The sequence below is a fragment of the Lactuca serriola genome, chromosome 7 (genome assembly GCF_051521515.1).
Source record: "Lactuca serriola cultivar US96UC23 chromosome 7, Lser_US96UC23_V15, whole genome shotgun sequence".
Classification (NCBI taxonomy): domain Eukaryota; kingdom Viridiplantae; phylum Streptophyta; class Magnoliopsida; order Asterales; family Asteraceae; genus Lactuca; species Lactuca serriola.
Genome location: NC_136414.1, coordinates 172,554,526 through 172,578,654, shown reverse-complemented (window position 1 = coordinate 172,578,654; position 24,129 = coordinate 172,554,526). Strand labels below are relative to the sequence as shown.

General features: G+C 34.8%; 1 protein-coding gene across 1 annotated transcript; it reads left to right on the top strand.

Moving 5' to 3' along the window:
- The first annotated feature begins 18,670 nt into the window (after positions 1–18,670).
- Positions 18,671–20,657, top strand: LOC145061432 (cytochrome b561 and DOMON domain-containing protein At5g35735-like). Its single transcript, XM_079008898.1, has 3 exons — positions 18,671–19,580; positions 19,779–20,033; positions 20,197–20,657. Exons 1-3 carry the CDS (start codon positions 18,975–18,977, stop codon positions 20,488–20,490), a joined length of 1,155 nt encoding a protein of 384 aa, XP_078865024.1. The 5' UTR covers positions 18,671–18,974; the 3' UTR covers positions 20,491–20,657.
- Positions 20,658–24,129: the final 3,472 nt, after the last annotated feature.

The window sequence follows — 24,129 nt, the reverse complement described above, 5'->3', positions numbered from 1 at the left end:
TCTTCAATCCTTGTTTAGATTGCTTCGGCTAAAAACCGCTCGATCTCAAATCGAGTATTTCGGGCTGCACACCGCTAAGCCGAAACTTCGATAAATCATAACTTCCTCATACGAAGTCAGATTTGGGCGTTCTATATATATTCGGAAACCTCGTTTCAACTACTACAACATTAACCAAAGATATCAAGTTAATTTTACACTTTAATTTTGACGCTTATTTTTATTCTTAATTAATCAAACCACATAATTAAGCAATTAAGAACAAAACACATAATACTCAAATAATACAATCTTATTATTTCAAAACGGGTTACAAAGGTTAACCTAGACTATTACATTGCTAAAAATGGCAAGCCCGGAAACACAGGCGTTACATCAACCCACCTATCCCTGAAACTTCCACCAACCCTGTAGCACTAGTGTATGTTAGCCATACATAACACTGGACCCTATAGACTTTCGAATATCCAATCCTACCCTAAGCTCCCAATCAAACAAGAACAGAACCTAAGGCCAAATCAAACATTCTCAGGCTATAAGATCTTAATTATATATAATTGTGATGCATACACTAAGCCACTACAGTAATGATGTCAATTTCATATAAAGGAAACCCTAGGCTAGCAGGCATCATAAAATCAGACAATTCTACCGTTCAATTTCTGAAGGTCCCTAGCCTAGTACTAACATGTTGTTCTAACATATCACATAATCAAATAACTTGTATGGTATTTTGGGGTCTACTTACTAGCTCCGGCTGATCGTACACCCTGCATCCTCCTTTATTTATTTTGAAAACCTTTTTAGAAAAAAATCATTTTAAACTCCTTTCCTTGATTTAAGACTGAAGTTACACGAGTGTTCCTCCAATTCACTAAAACCAAGGCTCTGATACCAACTTGTAACTGTTGGATTAGTGTCTAAGTCCATAACTATTTTGGTATGTACTTGACCCGATGGTGCATGGTCCTTTTGGGTTGCCTTCACCAAAGCAACTTGATAGGATGATTTATGCAGAGAAAGGATTAAATATGATTTATTAATATATTATGAGAATAATATATTAAAGGAGAAATCATATTGTTTAATTAATATTAGTCAATAACTAATTGGTAATTAGTTTTGTGACTAAAAGAGATTAATTAAACTTAAGGGACTGGAATTGTAATTATAAGATAATTGCAATTTGGGCCATGGATTGCCTTGTATTAAGGAGTGGACGAATTCTATGGGGAAGCCCATAAGAAATCGTCCAAGGCCTTAATTAAAGGAGTCTATGGGTTGCTTAGGGCTTAAGCATCCAAATTCGGGTTTCCTTGTTAGATAACCCTAATAGCCTCCTATATATATGACCCTTATGAACCAAAAACGTGGCTAAGACTTCTCTACGGTTTGTAGATGGTTTTGGGCAGCCTCCATCCTCTCTCCTCCTCATCCTCTTGCTCTTGGTGTTTGTGAACCATTAGAGGAGTGACATTTGTGACTCTAAGCTTTCTAAAGTCAATACAAGGAGATTTGGGATTGTTATTGCTACATAACAATCAAGGTAACATCTTAAACCTATTCTCATGTTAATATGATTACTTGAATGCTAGAACTAGGGTTTATAGTCTTCGATAACTTGCATGTACAATAGAGAAACCTAGATCCAAGCATTAGGGTTTGTATGAGCACATAGGATGTTCTTAGGACCAAAACCCATCAGTGGTATCAGAGCCTGGATTGGTTTCTATTGTATTGATGCTTTGTATGTTGAAAAAATTCGATTTTTGTGCTTCTGGGGTCAGAACTCGTCGAGTTTTTTAGATGAACTCGCCGAGTTCATGATGAACTCAACGAGTCCATGCCTGACTCGACGAGTCGGCTGGTCAGTGAGAGGGAAAACTGGGATTTCTTGCTGTTTTTGCTTGAAGATACTTGCCTTATCGTATTAGATCAATATAAATCCGATTTTTTGATATATATATGACTATATTCTTGATCTAATTGAAGATATTTATCAATTAATAAAATATTTGTTTCCTTATGTGATAATTGATTAATTATTTTGATTAAATTGGTAAATTGTTTTGCAAGAAATCATTAAATAAATCAAATATGGATAATTATGTGATTAAATGTTAATTTAGATTATTTGTTATTTGATCCTTGTGCTTTGAAAAGTTTCACATTTTCCCCTTTAGGTTTTATAGTTTAAATTTGACCTCAAAAGTTTTGTTGTTTTGAAATTTAAATAGTTGAAACTCTAATGTTTTGAAATAGGTTTCAAAACTTGCCCTCAAGTTTTGGAATTTAAATTTTGATTAATTGTTTAATTTTGATGTATATTTAAATTCTAAACCCTAATGTTTTGAAAGGTTTCAAAACTTGCCCTCAAGTTTTGGAATTTAAAAGTTGATTAAAAGTTTAATTAGGAATGTTAAATTCTAAAACCCTAGTATTGTTTTGAAAAAGTTCAAATCACACCCTTATGGTTTTATTAATTAATTAAGGTGTATAATTAATAGAGGTTTAATAAATCCATAAAAGTTTTGGTTTACAATTTAATTGAATTAAAAGTATAATTGTTAAATTTGACCACGTAATATTTTAAAAGTGTAAAATACACCCTATACTATATATATAACATTAAAAGTCTAAAATTATATATATGTATGAGTAAAAGTCAGTCTTACTGTTAGTAGGCCTCATTCACGAAGCTGGTCTATCAGGGGTGTTTAAGGAAATTGCCTATAAAATGGCGATTGAATGGGTATCAACTCTTATCCACCGCACTCTTGACTAGTGGAGGGTCGTTAGCCGAACGGGTAGGATAGGACGAAACCTTCCATTATAAGTATAATGAATTATTAAAGTAACTAAATGTTTTTCACAAAATTCCCAATCTTAGTTACTTAGGCAAAAGTGAATTGATGCAATTCCATGAAATTACACTTTGTGCCCTTGCAAAGACATTAGTGGAGCGTGTGTGGTTTACCGGCACACTAAATGGTTCTAAGCAAAGGTAGCAAAGGGTGACTCAGTGTTTGTCATAGTTCGGTGGAGCGTGTGTGGTTTACCGGCACATTGAATAGGTGACTGTAATATGTGAGGGCACCATGTAAGTTTGCATGGTTATTCGCACCCGCTTTGTGATCCTCGGCATCCCAGTCACAAATAAGAGGGGGCATATCGAGATTTAAACATGCCATTGAAATGTTCAATAAATCTCATAGGATCTAGGAGTTTTCATAGATTTAAAACTTAAATTTCTTTTTCGTTTTTCATGGTGGAAATTAGTGAATCGTCATTCGCTTACCTTCAAATATTCTGCAATTTGGGTTACGGCATCCCTCTCCTGAGTTGTAGAATATTGTGTTGGGTCCTAGCCTTAGTATCTAATTTGGGTGATTTACTAAGGACTCAATCAATCAACTAACTTGAATTCATTTTCTCCCGTTTTGTAGATGTCAAAGTTCGACAACTATGGTCTTCCCAAATCCCGTGGAACAAGCTTTCCCCATGAAGATGATATTCCACGATTTGATCGAGGAACAAGAAATCATGCTTCACTTCCTCCACCTCCTCCAATTATTCTCTCTAACCCACAAGTTCAAAGGCTTGAAAAGTTCAATATCACTCAAGTCCTTTTGGCAAGTAAACATAAAGAAGGAAAGCCGGTGTGTGCACACGTCCTAGGGATGAAGTCACACATTGATAGGTTAAGAATGTTGGGATCCTTTGTCTGTGAGGAAATGGCTGTTGATTGGGTTCTTCAGTCACTTCCTAACTCATATAGTGAGTTCGTAAGAGAGTATTATATGATGAACCGCGACGTGACCCTTATAGATCTCACCTATATGCTTATTGCTGCTGAATCAGCAATGGTTTGGCGCAATAGAAAAGCAAAGTTGATTGGTGAATTTGCCTTCAAGACCTCTATGGATATAGACAATGGCAACGAAAGACATGCTATGATCGAAAAGTTTGATCATAATAGAAAGGCAATGTCTGAAGTAGTTCCATGTCTTGTTCCAAAAGAGTCAATTTGCTTTTATTGCCAAGAGAAGAGGCATTGGAGTCGAAGCTGCCCCATTTACCTAAGAGATCTAAGAGATGGGAGAGTCGAAACGTATGGCTCTAATATAGGTAAAATCCATTAACTAACTCTTTTAAGCTTCTATTCTAGATTCTTAATACATAATGTGATAAGATTACAATTGACGTTTTGTAGGATCGAAGAAAAGAAAGGGAGCTTAAGGGAAGAAGTGAGCAGAATCTAACCATGAAGGAATGGATTTCGATCGCATTTCTCGAAGATTAGATTCTTGAGCTATTACTTAGAGTTAGAATTAGATTGCTAAGAAAGATGTATTAGCATAGTTTTTCAATGAATTGCATTGTAAGGACAAATTTTTCTGCAATAAAATAAATTTTGATTTTATATATTATTTATTTATCCTTGCAATGGCGTATATGAAAAATTGATGTTTGAATATTAGCAATAATGGATTTGGTTCTTATTATGTTATTTATGGAAAGTCGAGAATTTACCAAATAGGGAGAGTTTCTCATCGCCCAAGTTTCAATTGGACAGAAACTTGGAATCATGCAACTTGGTTGCACAATGAATGAGAAATTTCATATTTTGGAAATTAGACTAATTCATTGACAAAGTGTCAAGTGAAGGACTAGGAGATCGAGTACACAAAGTTGTGTGTTGGTCAAAGTCCACCATAAGAGTAACAAAGATATTCGTCATGATTTACTAAAGGTTTAGTAAATATGATTATACTTATAAGATTAAGTGTAATTCTGAATTGATTAAAAAAAGGTTTAAATCAATAGCAAAACGAATAAGAAGAATCAAGTAGGCAGAAAGATAAAAGTTTCTCCATTCTAAGAAGAAGGGAGAGTAGCTTTTATGCTTTATGATAGGACTTAATGATTAAGAACCATATCTCAATTGATCCTCTAAGTGAGTCTTAGTACAATTGTATGTCTAAGAAGAGAAATCAAGAATTGAAGAAATGGTTAAATCAAGAAGTAAATCATACTTCGTTCCATAACAAGTCTTAAAGTTAAGATTGTGACATTGAGTGAAAAGTATTAAGAAGGTTTGTAAAATTCATCAAATGTGGAAAGTTGTGATGACTTGAATAAGACAAAGACCAACTAGGACCAATTTATGAAGAGTTTTGATAAAAGCTACACTAACTCTTGAATATTTGTTTGTCAAGAAATGTTTTGACAAGAGAATCTTATATGTCAAGGAGTCAGTGGGAGTCTTAATGGTATTGAAAGGTTTCAAGAACAAATCAAATAAACCTTATCGATCATCACTAGCACACGAGTTGAGGTTTACAAAATATCGTGTTGACATTATTTTGTTTATGTGCCGTTCCAATTGAGTTAATTATGCATGTGAGTCCTATGAGTTCTCATTTGAATGCATAAAAGGCAAGGACCTTGATCAATGGAAAGTACATTGATAAGGAAAGGTGAGCTGCTTAACTACTTGGAAGACATGGTGGGCAGCTGTGCTACCATAAAGGCAAGAAATCGAGATCAAGAAAGTTCGATCCATATGAGTTTGAATTTGTCGTAAACTTTGGTTTTGACAAATTCACATGGATAGGAACAAATACACCGTTTAAATCTAAGTGTCATAAGATTTCCTCCTTCATGAAAATGATTGTGAGGAAATGCTTTCACTAAGAAAGATTTTAAGAAGATAGTGATTGTAAAATTGCATTCTCGAATTCGATTATGGTTACGGTATCTCTTTCCATAATTTGAATTGTGAGGTTTGGCAATTGTTTACACACACATATGAACTATCTAAGGCAAAGGTGTATAAGTTCAAGAAGCCTTGATAAAAGATTATCAAAGCACCTAGTATTAGAAACATGAACTTAAGAAATTCAATAAGCATTGTTTTTCTGAAAGTTAAGCTGTTTCTGAATACATGTCAAAGCTAGTGGGAGCATAAGTGTTATGTTTTATAATAATTATCATGATAGTGGGAGCATAAATTTTATGATTGTACGATTATTAAGCAAAGTATTTCAAGTTGGCAATATTAATTATTTAAAACAAGAGTCATTCTTTGCAAAGTCGTAAGGATGAAATAGTTGTTTTGCTATAATTAAGGGAGAGAATATTATGCTTCATTTCAAATCTAAAGGCTTAGGTTGTGGAATGTTAATAAAATTTAGTCAAAGGTACATAGTGTGTTCTTAAAATTTCGATTATGATTACGACATTCCTCTTCACAATTCAAATTTTGAGAACATAGAAAATAAAACATTGTGCGTCGTATCCCATACGCTTCGGGTATAGGATCGATTGCAAATGCTTTAATGTTTGACCATTCTAAAATTTTTCCAAATATCTAGCGCATTTAGAGGGAAAAGGGACTAGAATCGGTTTTGACTAAAATAATTAAACAACTATCAAAGGACAATCCAAAGTTCACCGAGGATAGGTCGCTTGTGAGTAGTTGGAAGTATAGTATTGGAAAATATGGAAATGTTTCCATATTGGATGGAACATATCGACATTATTATGAATAGATAAGATTCTATTAAGAATAAGTTGTCATATGTAAAATATGGAAACGTGTCCATATTGGGAATTGAATATTGAAAATCTATGACTAGATTAGAAACTTTTATGCAAAAGGATGTTCAAAGGAATGTACTTTGAGTGAGAGACATCATATCTAAGGAATTGTATTGTAACAATTTCCGATAGAGAACTTTGTAATATCATTAGCAATAGTCTTTGTGACGTTGGTGCAGTGACATTACAAAAGGATCATTGCATAAAGTGTTAGAATCTAGCATATTCTATAAGTGGCAAGTATTTGATATTCTTACACTTATGAAAAAGGATTTGGAGTTGTGAAATGAGAATGGTTGGAAATGTGTTCAATTTGATCTATTTCACAAAAGTAAGAACCATAGGTAAACATTGTGTGCATGCTAAGAGCATGGGAAGAGTGTAATAATTCAAGTAAGAAGTTGATTACCCGAAACGACAAATAATGAGTAATCGATATGGTGATAAATAAAAGGAGTTTTATTTATACTCAAAGGTTTGAGGCCATATGGGATTAGTATTATTCTTGTGTTTCACTTTGCATGTTTTGACTTCCAGAATAATTGAGTTTATTAAGAATAATCGAATTATTCGAACGGGCCACAGTCGTTCATATGTTGGAAGTAGATATGAATGAAAACTGTCGTGAATTGGTGTGTGGATTGTCTAAAAGAGTATTAGACATAAGCAAATGTTTGTTGCAACGTTCATGAGTGCTTATGAATATGATTTGAGCATTGGATTAAACCCATGCTCACTTGGATCACTCCATGGATTGTATCACGAGTGATTGGTGAGTATTAGACATAAGTAGATATGAATGAAAACTGTCGTGAATTGGTGTGTGGATTGTCTAAAAGAGTATTAGACATAAGCAAATGTTTGCTGCAACGTTCATGAGTGCTTATGAATATGATTTGAGCATTGGATTAAACCCATGCTCACTTGGATCACTCCATGGATTTTATCACGAGTGATTGGTGAGACGATAACATCATATATTCTTGAAACCGAGATGTGTGAGTTGTATCTTGCAAATCGGTTGCACATTGATAATATGTAAACAAACTAGTAACTTGGTGTTATAAAACATATTATTGTGTGTGATTCGGTGAGTGAGTGCAAGCAAGCATTGTATCGAAGTTTATCCGTTCCTTTTATCCAAAGTAGGATAAAAGCGATATCTTTGGGCCCCACGATGATTTATTGATGACAAATGTAAATGCTCGGCCGGGCTAGGGCTAATTTGATTTGTTCAATTAGTCAGTCGTCATAAATCGGAAATCGAGATATAGTACAAAGAGAATGATTTGAAATCATATCTCATACGATATCTAGAATGGAGGAATCTATGATCCCTTATCTTAAGGACACACGTATCTGATAGGATCAGAGTTGACAGCGGCTTTGGAAAGCTACAATTGCAGATCAGGATCTGAAGTCATACGCATAATAGTTATTAGACTTTTCCAAGTGGGAGACTGTTGGATTAGTGTCTAAGTCCATAACTATTTTGGTATGTACTTGACCCGATGGTGCATGGTCCTTTTGGGTTGCCTTCACCAAAGCAACTTGATAGGATGATTTATGGAGATAAAGGATTAAATATGATTTATTAATATATTATGAGAATAATATATTAAAGGAGAAATCATATTGTTTAATTAATATTATTCAATAACTAATTGGTAATTAGTTTTGTGACTAAAAGAGATTAATTAAACTTAAGGGACTGGAATTGTAATTATAAGATAATTGCAATTTGGGCCATGGATTGCCTTGTATTAAGGAGTGGACGAATTCTATGGGGAAGCCCATAAGAAATCGTCCAAGGCCTTAATTAAAGGAGTCTATGGGTTGCTTAGGGCTTAAGCATCCAAATTCGGGTTTCCTTGTTAGATAACCCTAATAGCCTCCTATATATATGACCCTTATGAACCAAAAACGTGGCTAAGACTTCTCTACGGTTTGTAGATGGTTTTGGGCAGCCTCCATCCTCTCTCCTCCTCATCCTCTTGCTCTTGGTGTTTGTGAACCATTAGAGGAGTGACATTTGTGACTTTAAGCTTTCTAAAGTCAATACAAGGAGATTTGGGATTGTTATTGCTACATAACAATCAAGGTAACATCTTAAACCTATTCTCATGTTAATATGATTACTTGAATGCTAGAACTAGGGTTTATAGTCTTGGATAACTTGCATGTACAATAGAGAAACCTAGATCCAAGCATTAGGGTTTGTATGAGCACATAGGATGTTCTTAGGACCAAAACCCATCAGTAACACCCAAAAATTTCAAACCAATTTAAACTTTTAAAACATGTCAAGTTCATCAAAACATTACAACTTTATTTTCAAATATTATTTATCAGAGTATTCCCAGAAATGTAAACATAATATGAGGAGCTGTACGATCATGCCTTCGCCTTGCCGCGATCCCCTGATGTACCTAAAACAATAAACTGAAACTGTAAGCCCGAAAGCTTAGCGAGTTACCCCCAAAATACTGATAAACATACAGTCCACATAACCAAGTCAGCAATAACATATCATAACGAACTGAACAGAATAGCACATAATGGGTTTACAGCCCTACAGACTGTAATACCCACGAGCCCACAGTACGAGTCTCCCTTAGCCTGTAACTAGAATGCTCCCGAGCCCACAGTACGAGTCTCCCTTAGCGCATAACTGGAATGCTTCTAGGGTTTGTTGGCTATCGCACGAAGCAGTACAACCTCAACCCATCCCATTTAACAAACACATAACGTAACCACTGAGCATGCAATAATCACATAACATCATAGGTAGTCCTACAGATCTACCTAACTGGCATAACCACTAGCATGCAACACTAACTCGTATTCAACCTCTAACACTGCTAGGATAACATATCCAATGGGTCGGCCTTGGTGCCTTAGACCCCTTAGTATAGTGAGGATAACTCACCTTGCAACTGTCGTATGAAACTAGAAAGATCGACTCCTGGATCACCAACACGAACTCCAACACCTATAGTTACCATAAAACCCTTTTTTCACAAATCTCCAAATTACCAGAATACCCTCAGAAGTCAACTGGTCAACCCTTGGTCCAAGTTGAGGTCCACAGTTAGAGTAGACAGTCCATGCTGACTCGACTCGTCGAGTGCAGTTCACCGACTCGTCGAGTCCTTCCTGAACTTGAGAAGTCATGAAATCCCTGGTTAGCTCGTCGAGTTCCCTTTTAACTCGCCGAGTTCATATGTCCAAGAATTGGGAGAAACCCTGTTCGACTAGCCAAGTCTTAGAACGACTCGCCGAGTCCAAGGCAATCTTCAACGGACTCGCCGAGTTGTTCATCCAACTCATCGAATTCATGGCTATCTTCAATGGGCTCGCCGAGTTGTTCATCCAACTCGCTGAGTCCTTGTAGACCTTCATCCATGCAGACACTTTTAAAGCCATGGCAAGGTTCCAAATTACAGATCCAAGCTTCTAAGGCATGTTTATCATGTAAAGTCGCAAGCTTTACGTGCATGCAAGGGTTTAAGACCCTTAAATGGCAAAACTAAGCTTACAATGAAGTCTCACACTTGAGGGAAGGCTCCTACCAGGCAAGACTAATGACTTTATGGATCTAGAGGTCAAAGGGAGTCCAGATCTGAAGTTACAACTTCAGATCTTAGCTTAAACATGGGGAGCCTTTCTTAAAACCCATCCAAAAGAGGTCAAAAGAGAGATGAGCTAAAGGAACAGCTTAATACCTTCCAGAGAGTGACAAATGATGAATCTCTTAGCTCCCCCACGAGTTCCTAGCCTTGATTTCCTTGCTTCCCCAAGTGTTTCCTTCTTCAAAGTTCTTCCTCCAAGCTTGAACACACCAAAAGAACACACACACACATGATTTAGGTCTTGAGAGGGAAAAAGGGAAGTAATGGGAGGCTAGGGGAGGCCAATGATCCTTTAAATAGGGTGCAAAACCCCGAGATTTAGGGTTTCATCAGCCATCTCCTACTCGTCGAGTCCCTTCTTGAACTCGGCGAGTAGCTCATTAAAATACGTGGCCAACCCGCTGCTACTCGACGAGTAGGGCAATCAACTCGTCGGGTAGCCCTTGAAATCAAGATTTCACACACTAAGTCAATACCTGAGAATCGGGGCGTTACAAAAGGATTGAAGGAACTTGTCGAGCCCCTTAGCCAACTTGACGAGTCGGGTAGGGTTTACCTATTTTCGAAGATTCCGAGTGATTTTTATGAAGGATTGGGGTTTTCGGTCTACATGAGTTTTCAGTCTTCTAGACATTGAGGAACTTTACGAGTTACACAGGTAACTCAACGAGTTGACGAGTTACTCGGGTAACTCGACGAGTTGAGGTCAACATAGACTATTGACCTTGACTTTGACCAGGGTTGACTTTAAGGGCATTTATGGTATTTCGGGATGACGACAAGTTAATCATATGATGATTATACGAAGTTGAGTTGGAGGAGTGCGTGGGACTATCTGATCTTATATTGTCAGTTCGACATTCACGAGAGGTGAGTCTCCTCACCATACCAATGGGTCGAAGTCATCAAGGTCGACACATTATTGTTATGAGTTATGATTAGTTGGTTATGGGATATGTGATATGCTAGTTATATGTGATACTCGAATGAAAGACCTCGGGGGGTTCCCGAGGAACTTATATGTAAGACCTTGGAGGGTTTCCATGGCATTCTAGTATATTTGCTTGTGTGGTTTGTATGACATCTCTTCGCTGTAAAGACCGTGTGGGGGTTCCCATGGCACGAAGACCATGTGGAGGTTGCCATGGCAGTTAGGTAAGACCATGTGGGGGTTCCAGTGGCACTAGGTGTAAGAACCTAGAGGTTTTCCATGGCTTCCTTATATGTTTGTATGCATGGCTTATGTAGGTTATGTAGCTTTTATAGCTAATATGATTAGGTGATTTCGTGGATTGTGTGGGGTATGCTCTGGGGAACTCACTAAACATTAGCTTATAGTTTGTGGATTTGTTTCAGGTACATCTAAGCCTAAGGGAAGGGCAAGGCTTGATGACGCGACATGCACTCTCTCTTAGGCGTTTTTATGGGACACTTTAATGATTGGAATAATATTTTTATTGTTATGAATTTGAAAAAAAATGTATTTGAAATTTTATGGCTTATGGAAAATGTTTTTGACTATTTAAAATGAAAATTTTCTTTTGAAATTTGGGTCGTTACATATTGATTAAGATTGTATTATTGATAGTTGGTACGAGGTTATCCGGTTCAACGGTCCAAGCGGTTATTTGATTATTAGCGGATTGAGGTGAGTTTTCCTCACTGTACTTATGGGTCGAAGGTACCAAGGCCGACCCATTGGATTGATATCCTGGTTTACCGTATGTTGCTATGTTGTAGTGATATGTTAGATTTGTATCTTGGTATATAGGATGTTGCTATGTTGTAGTGATCTGTTAGGTATGTATCTTGGTATATAGGATGTTGCTATGTTGTAGTGATCTGTTAGATCGGTATCCTGGTATATAGGATGTTTCTATGTTGTAGTGATTTGTTAGATCTGCTTGCTGTCTGCTAACTGGTTATATGTTATGTACATGTCGACATGTTATGTGTGGTTGGGTTGAGGCGGACCAGAGGAGACTGAAGGCCAAGAGACCCAGGGCTTCCCGGGTAGACTGCAGGCCAGAGGGGCATACTAATCAGGCCGAACGTCCGAAGAGCATTCCAGATAGGCTAAAGGCCCGGTGAGGCGTACCAATCATGCTGAAGGTTCTGTGAGTGTACCAGATAGTCTGTAGGTCGGTGTGATGTTCCAGTCAGGCTGAAGGCTCTGTATGCATGTTGTTTGTTTATTATGTGTATGTGGTGGTACTTTGGGGGAAATCACTAAGATTTATGCTTGAAGTTTCAGTTTATTGTTTCAGGTGCTTCAAATGGTTGTGGCAAGGCGAAGGTGTGACCGTACACATCCTTGGTTTTACTACTGATTTGATATTGGAAGACTCTGATTTTAAATAATGTTTTGGAAACAATGGTTTTGTAAAACACTTTTATTAGTAAATGCTTTGTTTGAAAAGTTTAAATTTGTTGAAATTTTTGGGATGTTACAGCCCAAATCCAATAAGGCCCAAAGCCTAATAATTTCCCAAAGTCAGAAAGACAAGTGCCCCATCAAGGCCCAAAACCCTAATAGTCCAATATTTCCCAAACCACAAAGCCCAAGACCAAGCCTGGTACGCTGCACATACCAGACGTACGCTCTGCGTACTAGGTTGCATGTCTGATTGAGGACACGGATGCGTACGCACAGTGTACACTTGCGTACGCCCAACGTACACGCACATTAAGCACGTTTTCCTTAAATACTTAATGCTTGCATTCCAAATGTCCAAATTACAGATCCAAGCCTTGTGGAACATCTTAATCCATAAAGTCCTTAACTTGGAGCCTTTACATGACTCAGATGATCCCAAACCCTAGATTAAGCATTCTACTTTCTCCAAATGGACACAAACACATGCATGGTTGATCAACAACCATCAAGATGCTAGCTTTATGGACTAGGGACCTCAGAAACATCAAAAGAAGCAACTCCTAACTTCCAGAGTGGAAGAATTTCCACTAGATTTCATTCATGGGACCAAAATGACCAAAACTCCATAAAGACCAGATCTAAGCATACAATGAAAAGTTCCAAATTTTATACCTCAATGAAGTTAGAAATGATGAGTAAACTATGGATCTACATGCTCTCCCTTGATCAAAGCTCCTTCTTCTAAGATCTTCTTCCTCGAATCTCACCAACACACACTAAAACACACACAAAAAAGGTCAAATCTTCTCAAGAGCGGCTAGGGTTTCAAAATGGGGCTCAAAGGGTAATGAAGGCTGAGAAATGAAGGATCATGGGTCAAAATGTTGATTAAATAGGGTGCAAATCCTAAATATTAAGGTTTTTCCCCTGGGTACGTATGCCCAGCGTACGAGGAATTCGCCCAATGTACCCCTAATTTTCCGAAAATGGAAAAAAGGCCTCATAAGGACCAAATTGGCAAACTATTTACACACCAATGGTCAAAAATGAAAAGTACCTTGAATCAGGTGTTACACGTACTCCCATGTATGCCCAATGTACACTAGTTGATTCTAATATTCCATTAAGCACTTTATTCGTTAAGACTTTCTGTCCGGAGCTCAGTTGTAGATCCAAAATAAAATTCTAAATAATTAAGTTTCCAACTTTATGATTTTGCATGGCTAGGAAGAGTCCAAATTCAAAACCCTAGCTTATCATAGGATTCTAAGCTTCATAACACATGCATGAATGGAAGGAAAAGATCAAGATTATATTTTTATGACTTAACATCCTCATATACACCTGGAAATGCACCTCACAAGATCTAGAACAACCCACACTCAAATAGACCAATTTATTGAACAAAAAGGACATAACTTTAACAACTAAGCTAGATCTATCAATAGAGGCATAAAGGTACACACTTTATACCTTTCTGGAGATGAATGAGGGGAGGGGGGACTTCCAGATCCAAAGTTGCTTCAAGCTTTCAAGAACTATCACCACATTCTTCTTCCTTTAAAGGTACCAAAAAGCATACTCTTTAGCTCATAAGGCTTAAACTAGGGTTAGGGTTTCAAGGGAGGACGTTGGAGAGATGGAGGTTGAGAATGGAAGATGTTTAGAGGAGTTAAGGAGCTTAAATAAGGCTCAAAACCCCAAATTTAGGGTTTGGGTTCTGATCACATACGTCGTGTGTGCCAAATGGTACACCCTACATACGTTCTTGAAGGCGCGACTTTGAGATGTTGGTACACCCAATGTACCACCCTCCTTCCAAATTCAACACAGTTTCAAACTACCACAACTTCTTCGTTTCAACTATGATTTTAGCATTCTTTATATGCACAGAAAGGTATTGAAGAGCCCCATAATATTATCCAAATATATAGGACTTCAAACTTCTCAAACTAAAATCCGTAAATCATGCAAGAAACCAGTCTATGACTTTTCCCTTTTCTGCCATTCGGCCCAAAACACAATTCAAGGGTTTAGGTCTCACAACCATCATTACCACCTCCCAAAAGGCCTAACTTTACCCCCTTGAGGCCCAAAGCCTTCACACAATTTACTTTCGACCCATGACCCTGAATTTAGAAACGACCAGAAACATAATGTTACATAATCTATCGCACGATTATGCATATAACAAATGTCTACTTATCTTTGTACTCATTCTAATTTCATACACTCTTTGAGTGTAAGTACCTTCACTTGATCATCTAACCATTTCCCAACTTAAATTTAGGCAATAGCTTCCAATACAAAAATGTTTGTCATTTGTTTCCATCCTTAATAAAAAACTCAAAAACACATTACTTTCCATTTCGTTCACTTTTCTTCCATAAGTGAAAGTCAAGAACATGACAATAGATATAAATAAATATCACTTTTCTTCCATAAGTAAAACTCAAGGACATGGAGATAAATACAAATAGATATAGATGCTAAAAAAACAAATTACAAATAACAATTAACTTCAACATAAAAAATTATACGCTAATATTGATCGATGAACTCCACATCGATGAGTAAAAAAAGAACCTTACAAAATCATGATACTTGTTGATTCAACTTCCCACCTTGACCATGCAAAAGGAAAAATTAGAGTACCAACCTTGAGAACCATCTCCCAAAATCAATGTTATAGAATATAAACTCAATTCCCCTACGGCTGGAGGAGTGGCTAGGTGACACCCCTCAGCAAACTTAGGTGGACAACTCAACAATCAGGTAGGGATATCAACGACACCAAATGAGACCGGGGTTCCTTCGCCCCCACTCCCGAAATTCTCTAGTTCCCCCGCCTACATCCCCGCCTCCATTCCCCCTTCCCTAATTGATTTTAGGTTGTCTTTTTATTATGCTAAAAATTGTTTTTGGGCCAAAAGAAGTTATTTTTTGGATAAGAAATAGTTATTTGTAACATAATTTTACATGTTAAAAACAAAAATGTTATAAAATATTAAAATCATTATATTAACAACTTAAAAATATGATTTTTTTTGTTGAATTTTGAAGCTTAAAATCATTGTTATATATATATATATATATATATATATATATATATATATATATATATATATATATATATATATATATAATGGTTAGGTTCATGTGAGACCACTATAATTTGTGAGACGGGGAGACGCAATCCTAGTTACTCATTTTGTAGATAAAAAATACATTTTTAAAATGCAAAATAATTGAAAATTTTTGAATTTTTTTTAAAATATAATTTTATCACTTTTTTATCCAATAAAATAAAAAATAAAAAAATTATCGTTTTTTTTTTGAAATATCTATGAAATATTCAAGTAAAATATTAGAATATTTTAGTAGAATATTATAATTTTTTACATATTCAACAAATCTACTAAAATACTATAATATTCTAATATTCTAAAAATCATATTGGAATATTTCACGTATTTTTCAAAAAAAAAAATAACGGTAATTTTTTTTAATTTAATTTGTTAGGTAAAGAAAATGATGAAAATAATAATTAAAAAAAATTCGGATTTTTCCTTTTATTTTGCATTTTAAAATTATTTTTAGATTGCGTTTCACGGTATCACAAAATTAACATTGTCTCAAATAAATCTAAACCTATATATATATATATATATATATATATATATATATATATATATATATATATATATATATATATGATCAAATGAGAACACCTAAAAGGTTGAGAACGCGAGAACAATTCTAAGCTCTCTATAATTTAAAATCAAAGGTTAATATTAACAGGCAATTTATATAAATTCTGAACGTCATAGGATTAAACTGTAACATTTTAATTAACTAAAAGGGTACTATCGTCATTAGGTTTTATCCTATTTTTATCAGCTCCTAAAATCTCTCTCTCTCTCTCCCACAATTTATTATTTCTACCGATACACGTCTCTCCCCCACGGTTTTCTCTCATCTATTCGACCGCTTCCTACTGCTTCTTGTACATCGATTTCGGAATGAGCCTACTCTGTTCCACCATCGTCTCTACCGATATATCCATCTTTTGTACTATTCTACTCTCTGCTTAGTAACATCATCTCTATCCCATAGATCTGAACCCTAATTACTGAAACGATAATGATAGAAGATCAAAAAGGATCTCAATTCCTCACTCCTCCGACGCCTCAGCTACTGTGACAACCCTAGACAATCATGGGTTCTACGATCAAAATCAAGAGAGATTATAGGTCAATAGATCACATAAAGGTATATCTGTCTCCGATTACTCAGAACCTTGATGCGAATACAATTGTTTTTTTGTTCAATTTAGTTGATTTCAGTGAATGTTAACCATGGCTGCCAGACTGAAGCTGTAATCCTTATCGTTGAGATTCGAAGGAAACCCTATAGTTTTTGCCTTCTGTTTTTTTTTCTTTATTCGGATGTTTCATTAGGGTTTCATTGGGTTCGAAATTTTAACGATGGCAGCCATCGACATTACGAAATATTCTCATAGTCCGACATACAAACCCGTAGTAACAAAAGATTAAGGCGGTCTGAGAAAAATCATCGTCGTACCACCATGCCTCTGTGACCCATCAGAGATCCACAACGAATCAATCTCTTTAACCGAGGAAGCCAAAGTCTATACCATATTAGAAATTCTTTGTCTCTTAACAGTGTTTTCTATTCATTTATTACTAAATGTGTATTCAAATGTATTCATAAGATTAGATGTATATTCATTACTGATTGAAGTGTATTCAATAGTGATTAAATGTGTATTTAAATATATTCATAAGATTAGATGTATATTCATTAATGATTGAAGCAATTCATATTTAGATGTTTTCATTTATGACGATGTTTCTTTAATTTTGTTTTATTCATTTATGAATATAAATTAATTCATCTATTCATTCAAGATTATTATCGGCTTCATATATGACTACAAATATATAATTATTCATTCATGATTACTAATATTCGGATAAAATGATTAATGCGTCAGTATTTTTGATATGGTTGGTAAAAAAAACTTAGAGAAAAAAAATAACGTTTTTTTTTTTTTTTTTTAAATTATAGTAAGAACGTTTTTTAAAATAATTTTATTGATTCTGTTAATTAAAATCAGATTATATAAGTTCCTAATATTTGGGTAAAAAATCTATTAATCATATTAAATCCCATGATCTTAGGAATTAATTAATTGCTCATAAATCATCCATAGTTATTTTTATTGTAAAATTCCTTTTATGCCTTTATATGATAATTGGTTCATAACTGTTCTCGTGTTCTCAACCTTTTAAGTGTTCTTATTTGATATATATATATATATATATATATATATATATATATATATATATATATATATATATATATATATATATATATATATATATATATACTAACTGGTCCCCCACAAGGTTCGGGACGAGACTGCCACTTCCGCCTCCGCCCCCAAAATTAAAACGGGGGTTAACCTTTTGCCTCGTTCGATTTTTTAATAAATATTTTTCATACGCGATAGAAGTCCTATAAAACTTTTTGACATCCCTACAATTTAAGAGCACCACCCCTGAGTGAGTGTGATAAGACAAACAACTCGACAATTCCTTGTAGGTAAAAGAGAAAAACAAAACTAAATACCTATTTTTTTTTATTTTTTTAATTTACCAATTAATCAAAAAATGTCATGACAATGGAGATGACATGTAAAATAATGTGGCATTCCTTATAGTCTTATCAATATGTTATGTTCAATATAAATGATTTTTTGTAAAATAAATTATAATTATATAGTTGAATACCGTATGTCCGTATTTCAAACCATCCAAAGATGAATAGTCATACTACGTAGAAAATGAGGTGATACCAAAGGGTCAATGACTTATTTATAAAGTTGTTAAACTAAGTTGTTGAAAGTGTAAGTATACTCCATTACTCCTTGCTTTTTGTGTATGAAAGCTTCTCCATAAAACAAGGAAAAATATGAAACGCTTTCCTTTTTATTCAAAAGTTGAACTTATCACAAGTTTTGAACAAATAATATCCACACGGAAATATCATTAACAGTTTCACACCACCCACAATCCTTCTAGGATTCTTCCATCTCTCCTACTTGTTTCCTAATAAATTCCCAGTCAAACCAACTATCCTCTTTCAATCTCACTTCCCTATTTAAATCCGTATAACTTTTCCCTCTCTCATCATCTCTTCAAAACCATCTCACTTGGGTAGAAACAAAACAAAAGAAACCGAAGATTTTTGGGTTTTGGGTGTTTCGATTCCATCTATAAAGACTCAAATTCATCTGTTCTTCTTCTGATTTTGTTAACCCATCAAGCTTTTCCAAGATGGGTAAGTTCTTGAGTGTTCTTTTTTGCATCTTGATATCGAATCTGGCTGTTTCAAGTGCTCAAAATTGCAATACTTATGCCTTTCGAAACAACGCTATCTACGCTACTTGTGTTTCGTTACCTGTTTTGGACTCGCATCTCCACTGGAACTACCACACCAACGGCACCGTCGACTTGGCTTTCCGGCACACCGGAGCCACCACATCTCAATGGGTTGCTTGGGCGCTTAATATCGGTGGGTCGGGTATGATTGGGGCTCAAGCGCTTGTTGCTGTTACAAGCCCAAACGGGTCGGTTCAAGCTTACACTTCTGCAGTTTCTAGTTATGGAACGAGTCTACAACCGAGCACTTTGAGCTTCGAGGTGCCGAGGATTACGGCGGAGAGAGTTAACGACGTGGTGGTGATTTACGCGACTATAGTGTTGCCTAATGGAGGAACGGGATTTAATCAGGTATGGCAAGTGGGTCCTGTCAATAATGGAGTTCCGGGTCTTCATGCACTTGGTAATGATAATCGGGGTTCTGTCGGAAGAGTTGATTTTATCTCCGGTCAGACTACTTCCGGCGGTCGTGTTGGTGGGTCGCTAGTGCGCCGGAGAAACGTAAGTCTCATCTCTCTTAATTCTCCCTTTCATTCCAAATTTAGATGCATTTCTTTATCAAAGATTCAATCTTGATTGACAAAATCGCAAACCCACTTTATAAAATCAACAAATCTTTCAATTAACGAAAAACCCATTTGCATAACGATAAAATCTTGGATCTTTTTTCTTATGGTTTTGCGAATTATTGTTCAACAGACTCATGGAGTATTGAACGCTGTTAGTTGGGGAGTAATGATGCCCATGGGAGCAATGACAGCAAGATATTTGAAGGTGTTCAAAGTCGGTAATCCAGCCTGGTTTTACATCCACGCCGCTTGCCAAACTTCAGCCTACATCGTCGGTGTCGCCGGATGGGCCACCGGACTCAAACTCGGCGGCGACTCTACCGGAATCACATTTGAATCTCACCGGAACATCGGGATCATCCTCTTTTCACTCGGAACACTTCAGGTACACCTTACACTCCATGTTTCCCTTTCCATCTTTGCTTAAAATCTACATAAACGCAACAAATCTAGTCAACATCTACCGCTATATCCGGTGATAAAGATGTCAACGAATCTACTCCATATCTTTGACATTAAAACTGATCATGTGGTTGTGATCTTTTTAGGTTTTTGCTCTACTGTTGAGGCCTAAACCCGACAACAAATACAGAATATACTGGAACGTTTACCACCATGGCCTTGGATACGCTGTGATTGCTTTGAGCATTGTCAATGTCTACAAGGGGCTTGATATCTTGGACCCTGAGAAGAAGTGGAAGAACGCATACACAGGAATACTTATTGGTTTGGGGGTTGTTGCAGTTCTTTTGGAAGCTTTCACATGGTTCATCGTCTTGAAGAGGAAGAAGGAAGACCAAAGGACACATGCAGGAGCTAATGGATATGGTCAATCAGTGTAGGTGATGCAGGGGTTTCCTTTTATCGATGATGTTTTATGGGTAGATTATTAATTTACTTTTTGATGGTGTTGAGAATAGAGGTTATATTCTTTGTTGAGATTTATATATGTATCTATGCATGTATGTAATACATTTTCACTTTTTATATTGAGTATTTTTTTTTTTCAGACTTGGGTGATGTTTGATTTTGATATATATATTTTACTTTTTGGGTGAGATGTTGAGTTTTACTTTGATACAATAATTAAAAACTTCTAATTAGGCTATGATATGTCTTTTTACAACTAAATAACTACCAAACAACATCAAATCTGATTTAAATAACTACCAAACAACTATAAATTTTGTTAATTGCTACTTTTTTGTAGCACTCTTGATCTATGTAGACAAATGATGTTTTAGCCAATTGGTCGTGTTTCTTTGAACAAATTGTGCGTTAGGTGGTTCATATGATGTTTTGGTGATTGATTAATAAAAGTTATACTGACGGAATGATGATATGGCTTTCCTTTTGTTATTAATCAATAATAAGGAAATTCATTGTGATTTGGATTGTTCCAAATATAAATTAAGTTCGATTTTATATTTGTCTAAGATACCATCAATTAAATATCTAAACAAGGAATGATTTTAAACATGAGGTGATTCTACTAGACCTTCCAATGGTATATTATTTGTAGTGACGATTGATGATACGACTTGCTTATGTTATTAATCAACTGTAAGGTAATTTGTTCTCATATGGATTGTTCCAAATATCAAGTTGGATTTTATAGAAAATGACAAAAATATGCAATTCTAAGTTTGTTTTTTTTTCCAAAATTTAAGTAAATTCTCATCCACAACAACAATTTAGAATTATTTGATAGTTGTTGATTGAGTCAGATTTGTGTCGAACACAGCAATGAATCTGATAAAATAAGAGACATATAAAAGGATTTACGACGGAGTCAAAGACTTTCTATGTATGATATCAAACAATCTTAATTTGACCGAGTTGGCCCAACATCTTATCAAACTCCATGACTCCATAATAGACATCAAATATTGTTAACAGGGCCAACTGCAAAATAATAAAAGTCTATGGGCGTGTTCAGCAAAATCAGCTGGTAGCGGGTAGCTTGTAGCTTGTAGCGGGTGGTGGGTAGCTTGTAGCGTTTTGTTAAATGCTACATGAAGTAGCATTTGGATTTGAAGCGTTTTGTTTAAACTAAACGTAGAAGCTTGTAGTGCCAAACAAGACTTTCTATTCAAAACAGAGCTTTTTGTCAAAAGCTAGAAGTTAGAAGCTCTCAAACACTCTCAAAAGCTCCATACGTGTCGAACACGCCCTATGTAAAATGTTAAAAATGACCGTGCCATTTCATCATGGTCCATCAAAACAGGAAATTCTGGGTTAAGTTATGAGGAAATGAATATAATAATTATTCATAATATTTATTTCTTAAATTTTTTTTATCATAAAATAGCCATAAGAATGGAAAATGACAAAAATAGATATAATTTTTGTAGGCCACCATCCGTTAAAATGCGAGTGGCCTATAAAAATGTTTGTTTATTTGTTTATTATTATTTTTTTAATTTTCACAAATGAACAGCTACGAAAATCTAGTTTAACTGTATTTTTTTTTTCTGTTTTTGTAGGTTAATCTTGTAATTGGGTAACCTAGTGATGTGGTGATCTTTATGAAGTTCGTATCCCGAAAGCAAAAATGTTCTTTTTTGAGATTTTTATGGGTTATCGTTATAATTAGGAGAACCTAAACGATATGACGATAGTTATGAAGTTTGTATGCGAAAGCTATGAATATATTTTTTTTCATATTTTTCTTGGAATAGCCAAATTAGGAGTGTAATATATATCTATGAAAAACTCATTGTTATAAAGAATAAAATGAACAAAAAATAAGATAACATGGAGTTTGTATGCAAAATTTATAAATGATCAAAGTTGAGTTACTTTCATATTTTTTACTGATTAGACTACTTTGGAGCTAAAAAATAATGACATTCTGACCTTTAAAATTGGAGTGTAATATGTTAGTAAAAAACCCATGCTACAAAGAAAACAATGAAAAAAATTAGCTCAAACAAAGTTTGTATCACGTGTTTGTGGAAATGTGTTTTACAGCTAAATGTTGAAAGTTCAAGTCTGGTAAGAGATGGAAAAAATAGTTTATGAGTAGTATAAGGAGTGTATTGTGTTTTTTGTTCTAAAAAAATCAAGGTTAACAAAAATAATCGTAACCGTGCAAATCTGCAATTTCACAAGTAGCCCAACTACAAAAGTTATAACTATTTTAGTTATTTTCTATTTTATAAGTATTTTGTAGTAAAAGTTTAATAAAAAGATCACTATTATTTTATTATTTTATGGATAATGACTTAAAAGGATAATATATTTTTCGATTTGTATATATTTGGTCATTAAATTTTTTTTTTCTTTCCGTCCACATTTATCCATTCAACTTGTTTAACTGTACACATTCAGTATGTATGACCGGCTACTCCAGGTAAACCGGAAACAATGACTTAATAGAGTAATATATTTCTCACTTTGTACACATTTAGTCCTTAACATTTTTTTTTGCCCATTTAGTCCTTAATATTTTTTTGTTGCAAAATAAATCTTTGTTGTTTTTATATAGATTCAATAATTATGACGGGTTTTCTTTAGGTTTTTCTCATAGCATCCTACGTGAGACAATCATTAATAAGGTGTTCGGGGTTATTTATGTTTATGGCCACCACGACCTTGGTTGCTTAGTTGTTTAGGTCCAATGTTTTTAACATCGTAACTTCTCCATACAATCTTAAATTTTAACAATGTTTATATCCACACGTTAGTATTTGTTGTATTCTGAATGTCGTAATTTCTTCATATGATCTCAGAATTTAATGATATTTATATACACATGTTCGTATTTGAGTCCACTATAAATTTCGTGTACATTACGCCGGTTAAAAAGTAATATATTTTTATTTACATCTTTATATACATGTGTTCTTTATGAATATATGTATGAACGTTTTTTTATATAAATCGTAAGTAAAAATATATTACTTTTTAACGGCAGTAATCTAAGTTGTTTGGTTGCTTAGATCTTATGTTTTGAACGTCGTAATTTTTTTATACGATCTCAGATTTTAAAAATTCTTATATCCACGCGTTCGTATTTAAGTCTAATATAACTTTCGTTCAGATTACTCCCGTTAAAAACAATATATTTACTTTTAGTTATGTTCTTTATGAATGCATGTATGAACGTTTTTTTAGAAAATAATAAGTAAAAATATATAATTTTTTAACAGGAATAGTCTAAACGAAAATATATAACTTTTTAAAAAATTTTGGGGCTATGAAGTTTCAAACATTACCTAACTACCCTTGAACATTATATGTGAATATGGTACCGGTTTGGTTTGATACCATCACTATATTTGCTACTTGATGTATTATATACAAATATAAATTAATATATTATCAATGTACTACCAGGACGGTCCAAATCGATCTGAGGCATTGAACAAAAAATAAAAATAATAATAATAAGGCATCTAACAATAATTGTTTTATATAATAACCAAGCTCAAGTAAACTCGTTTAAAATTATAGAAGTTCGAGCTTGGCTTGATTCG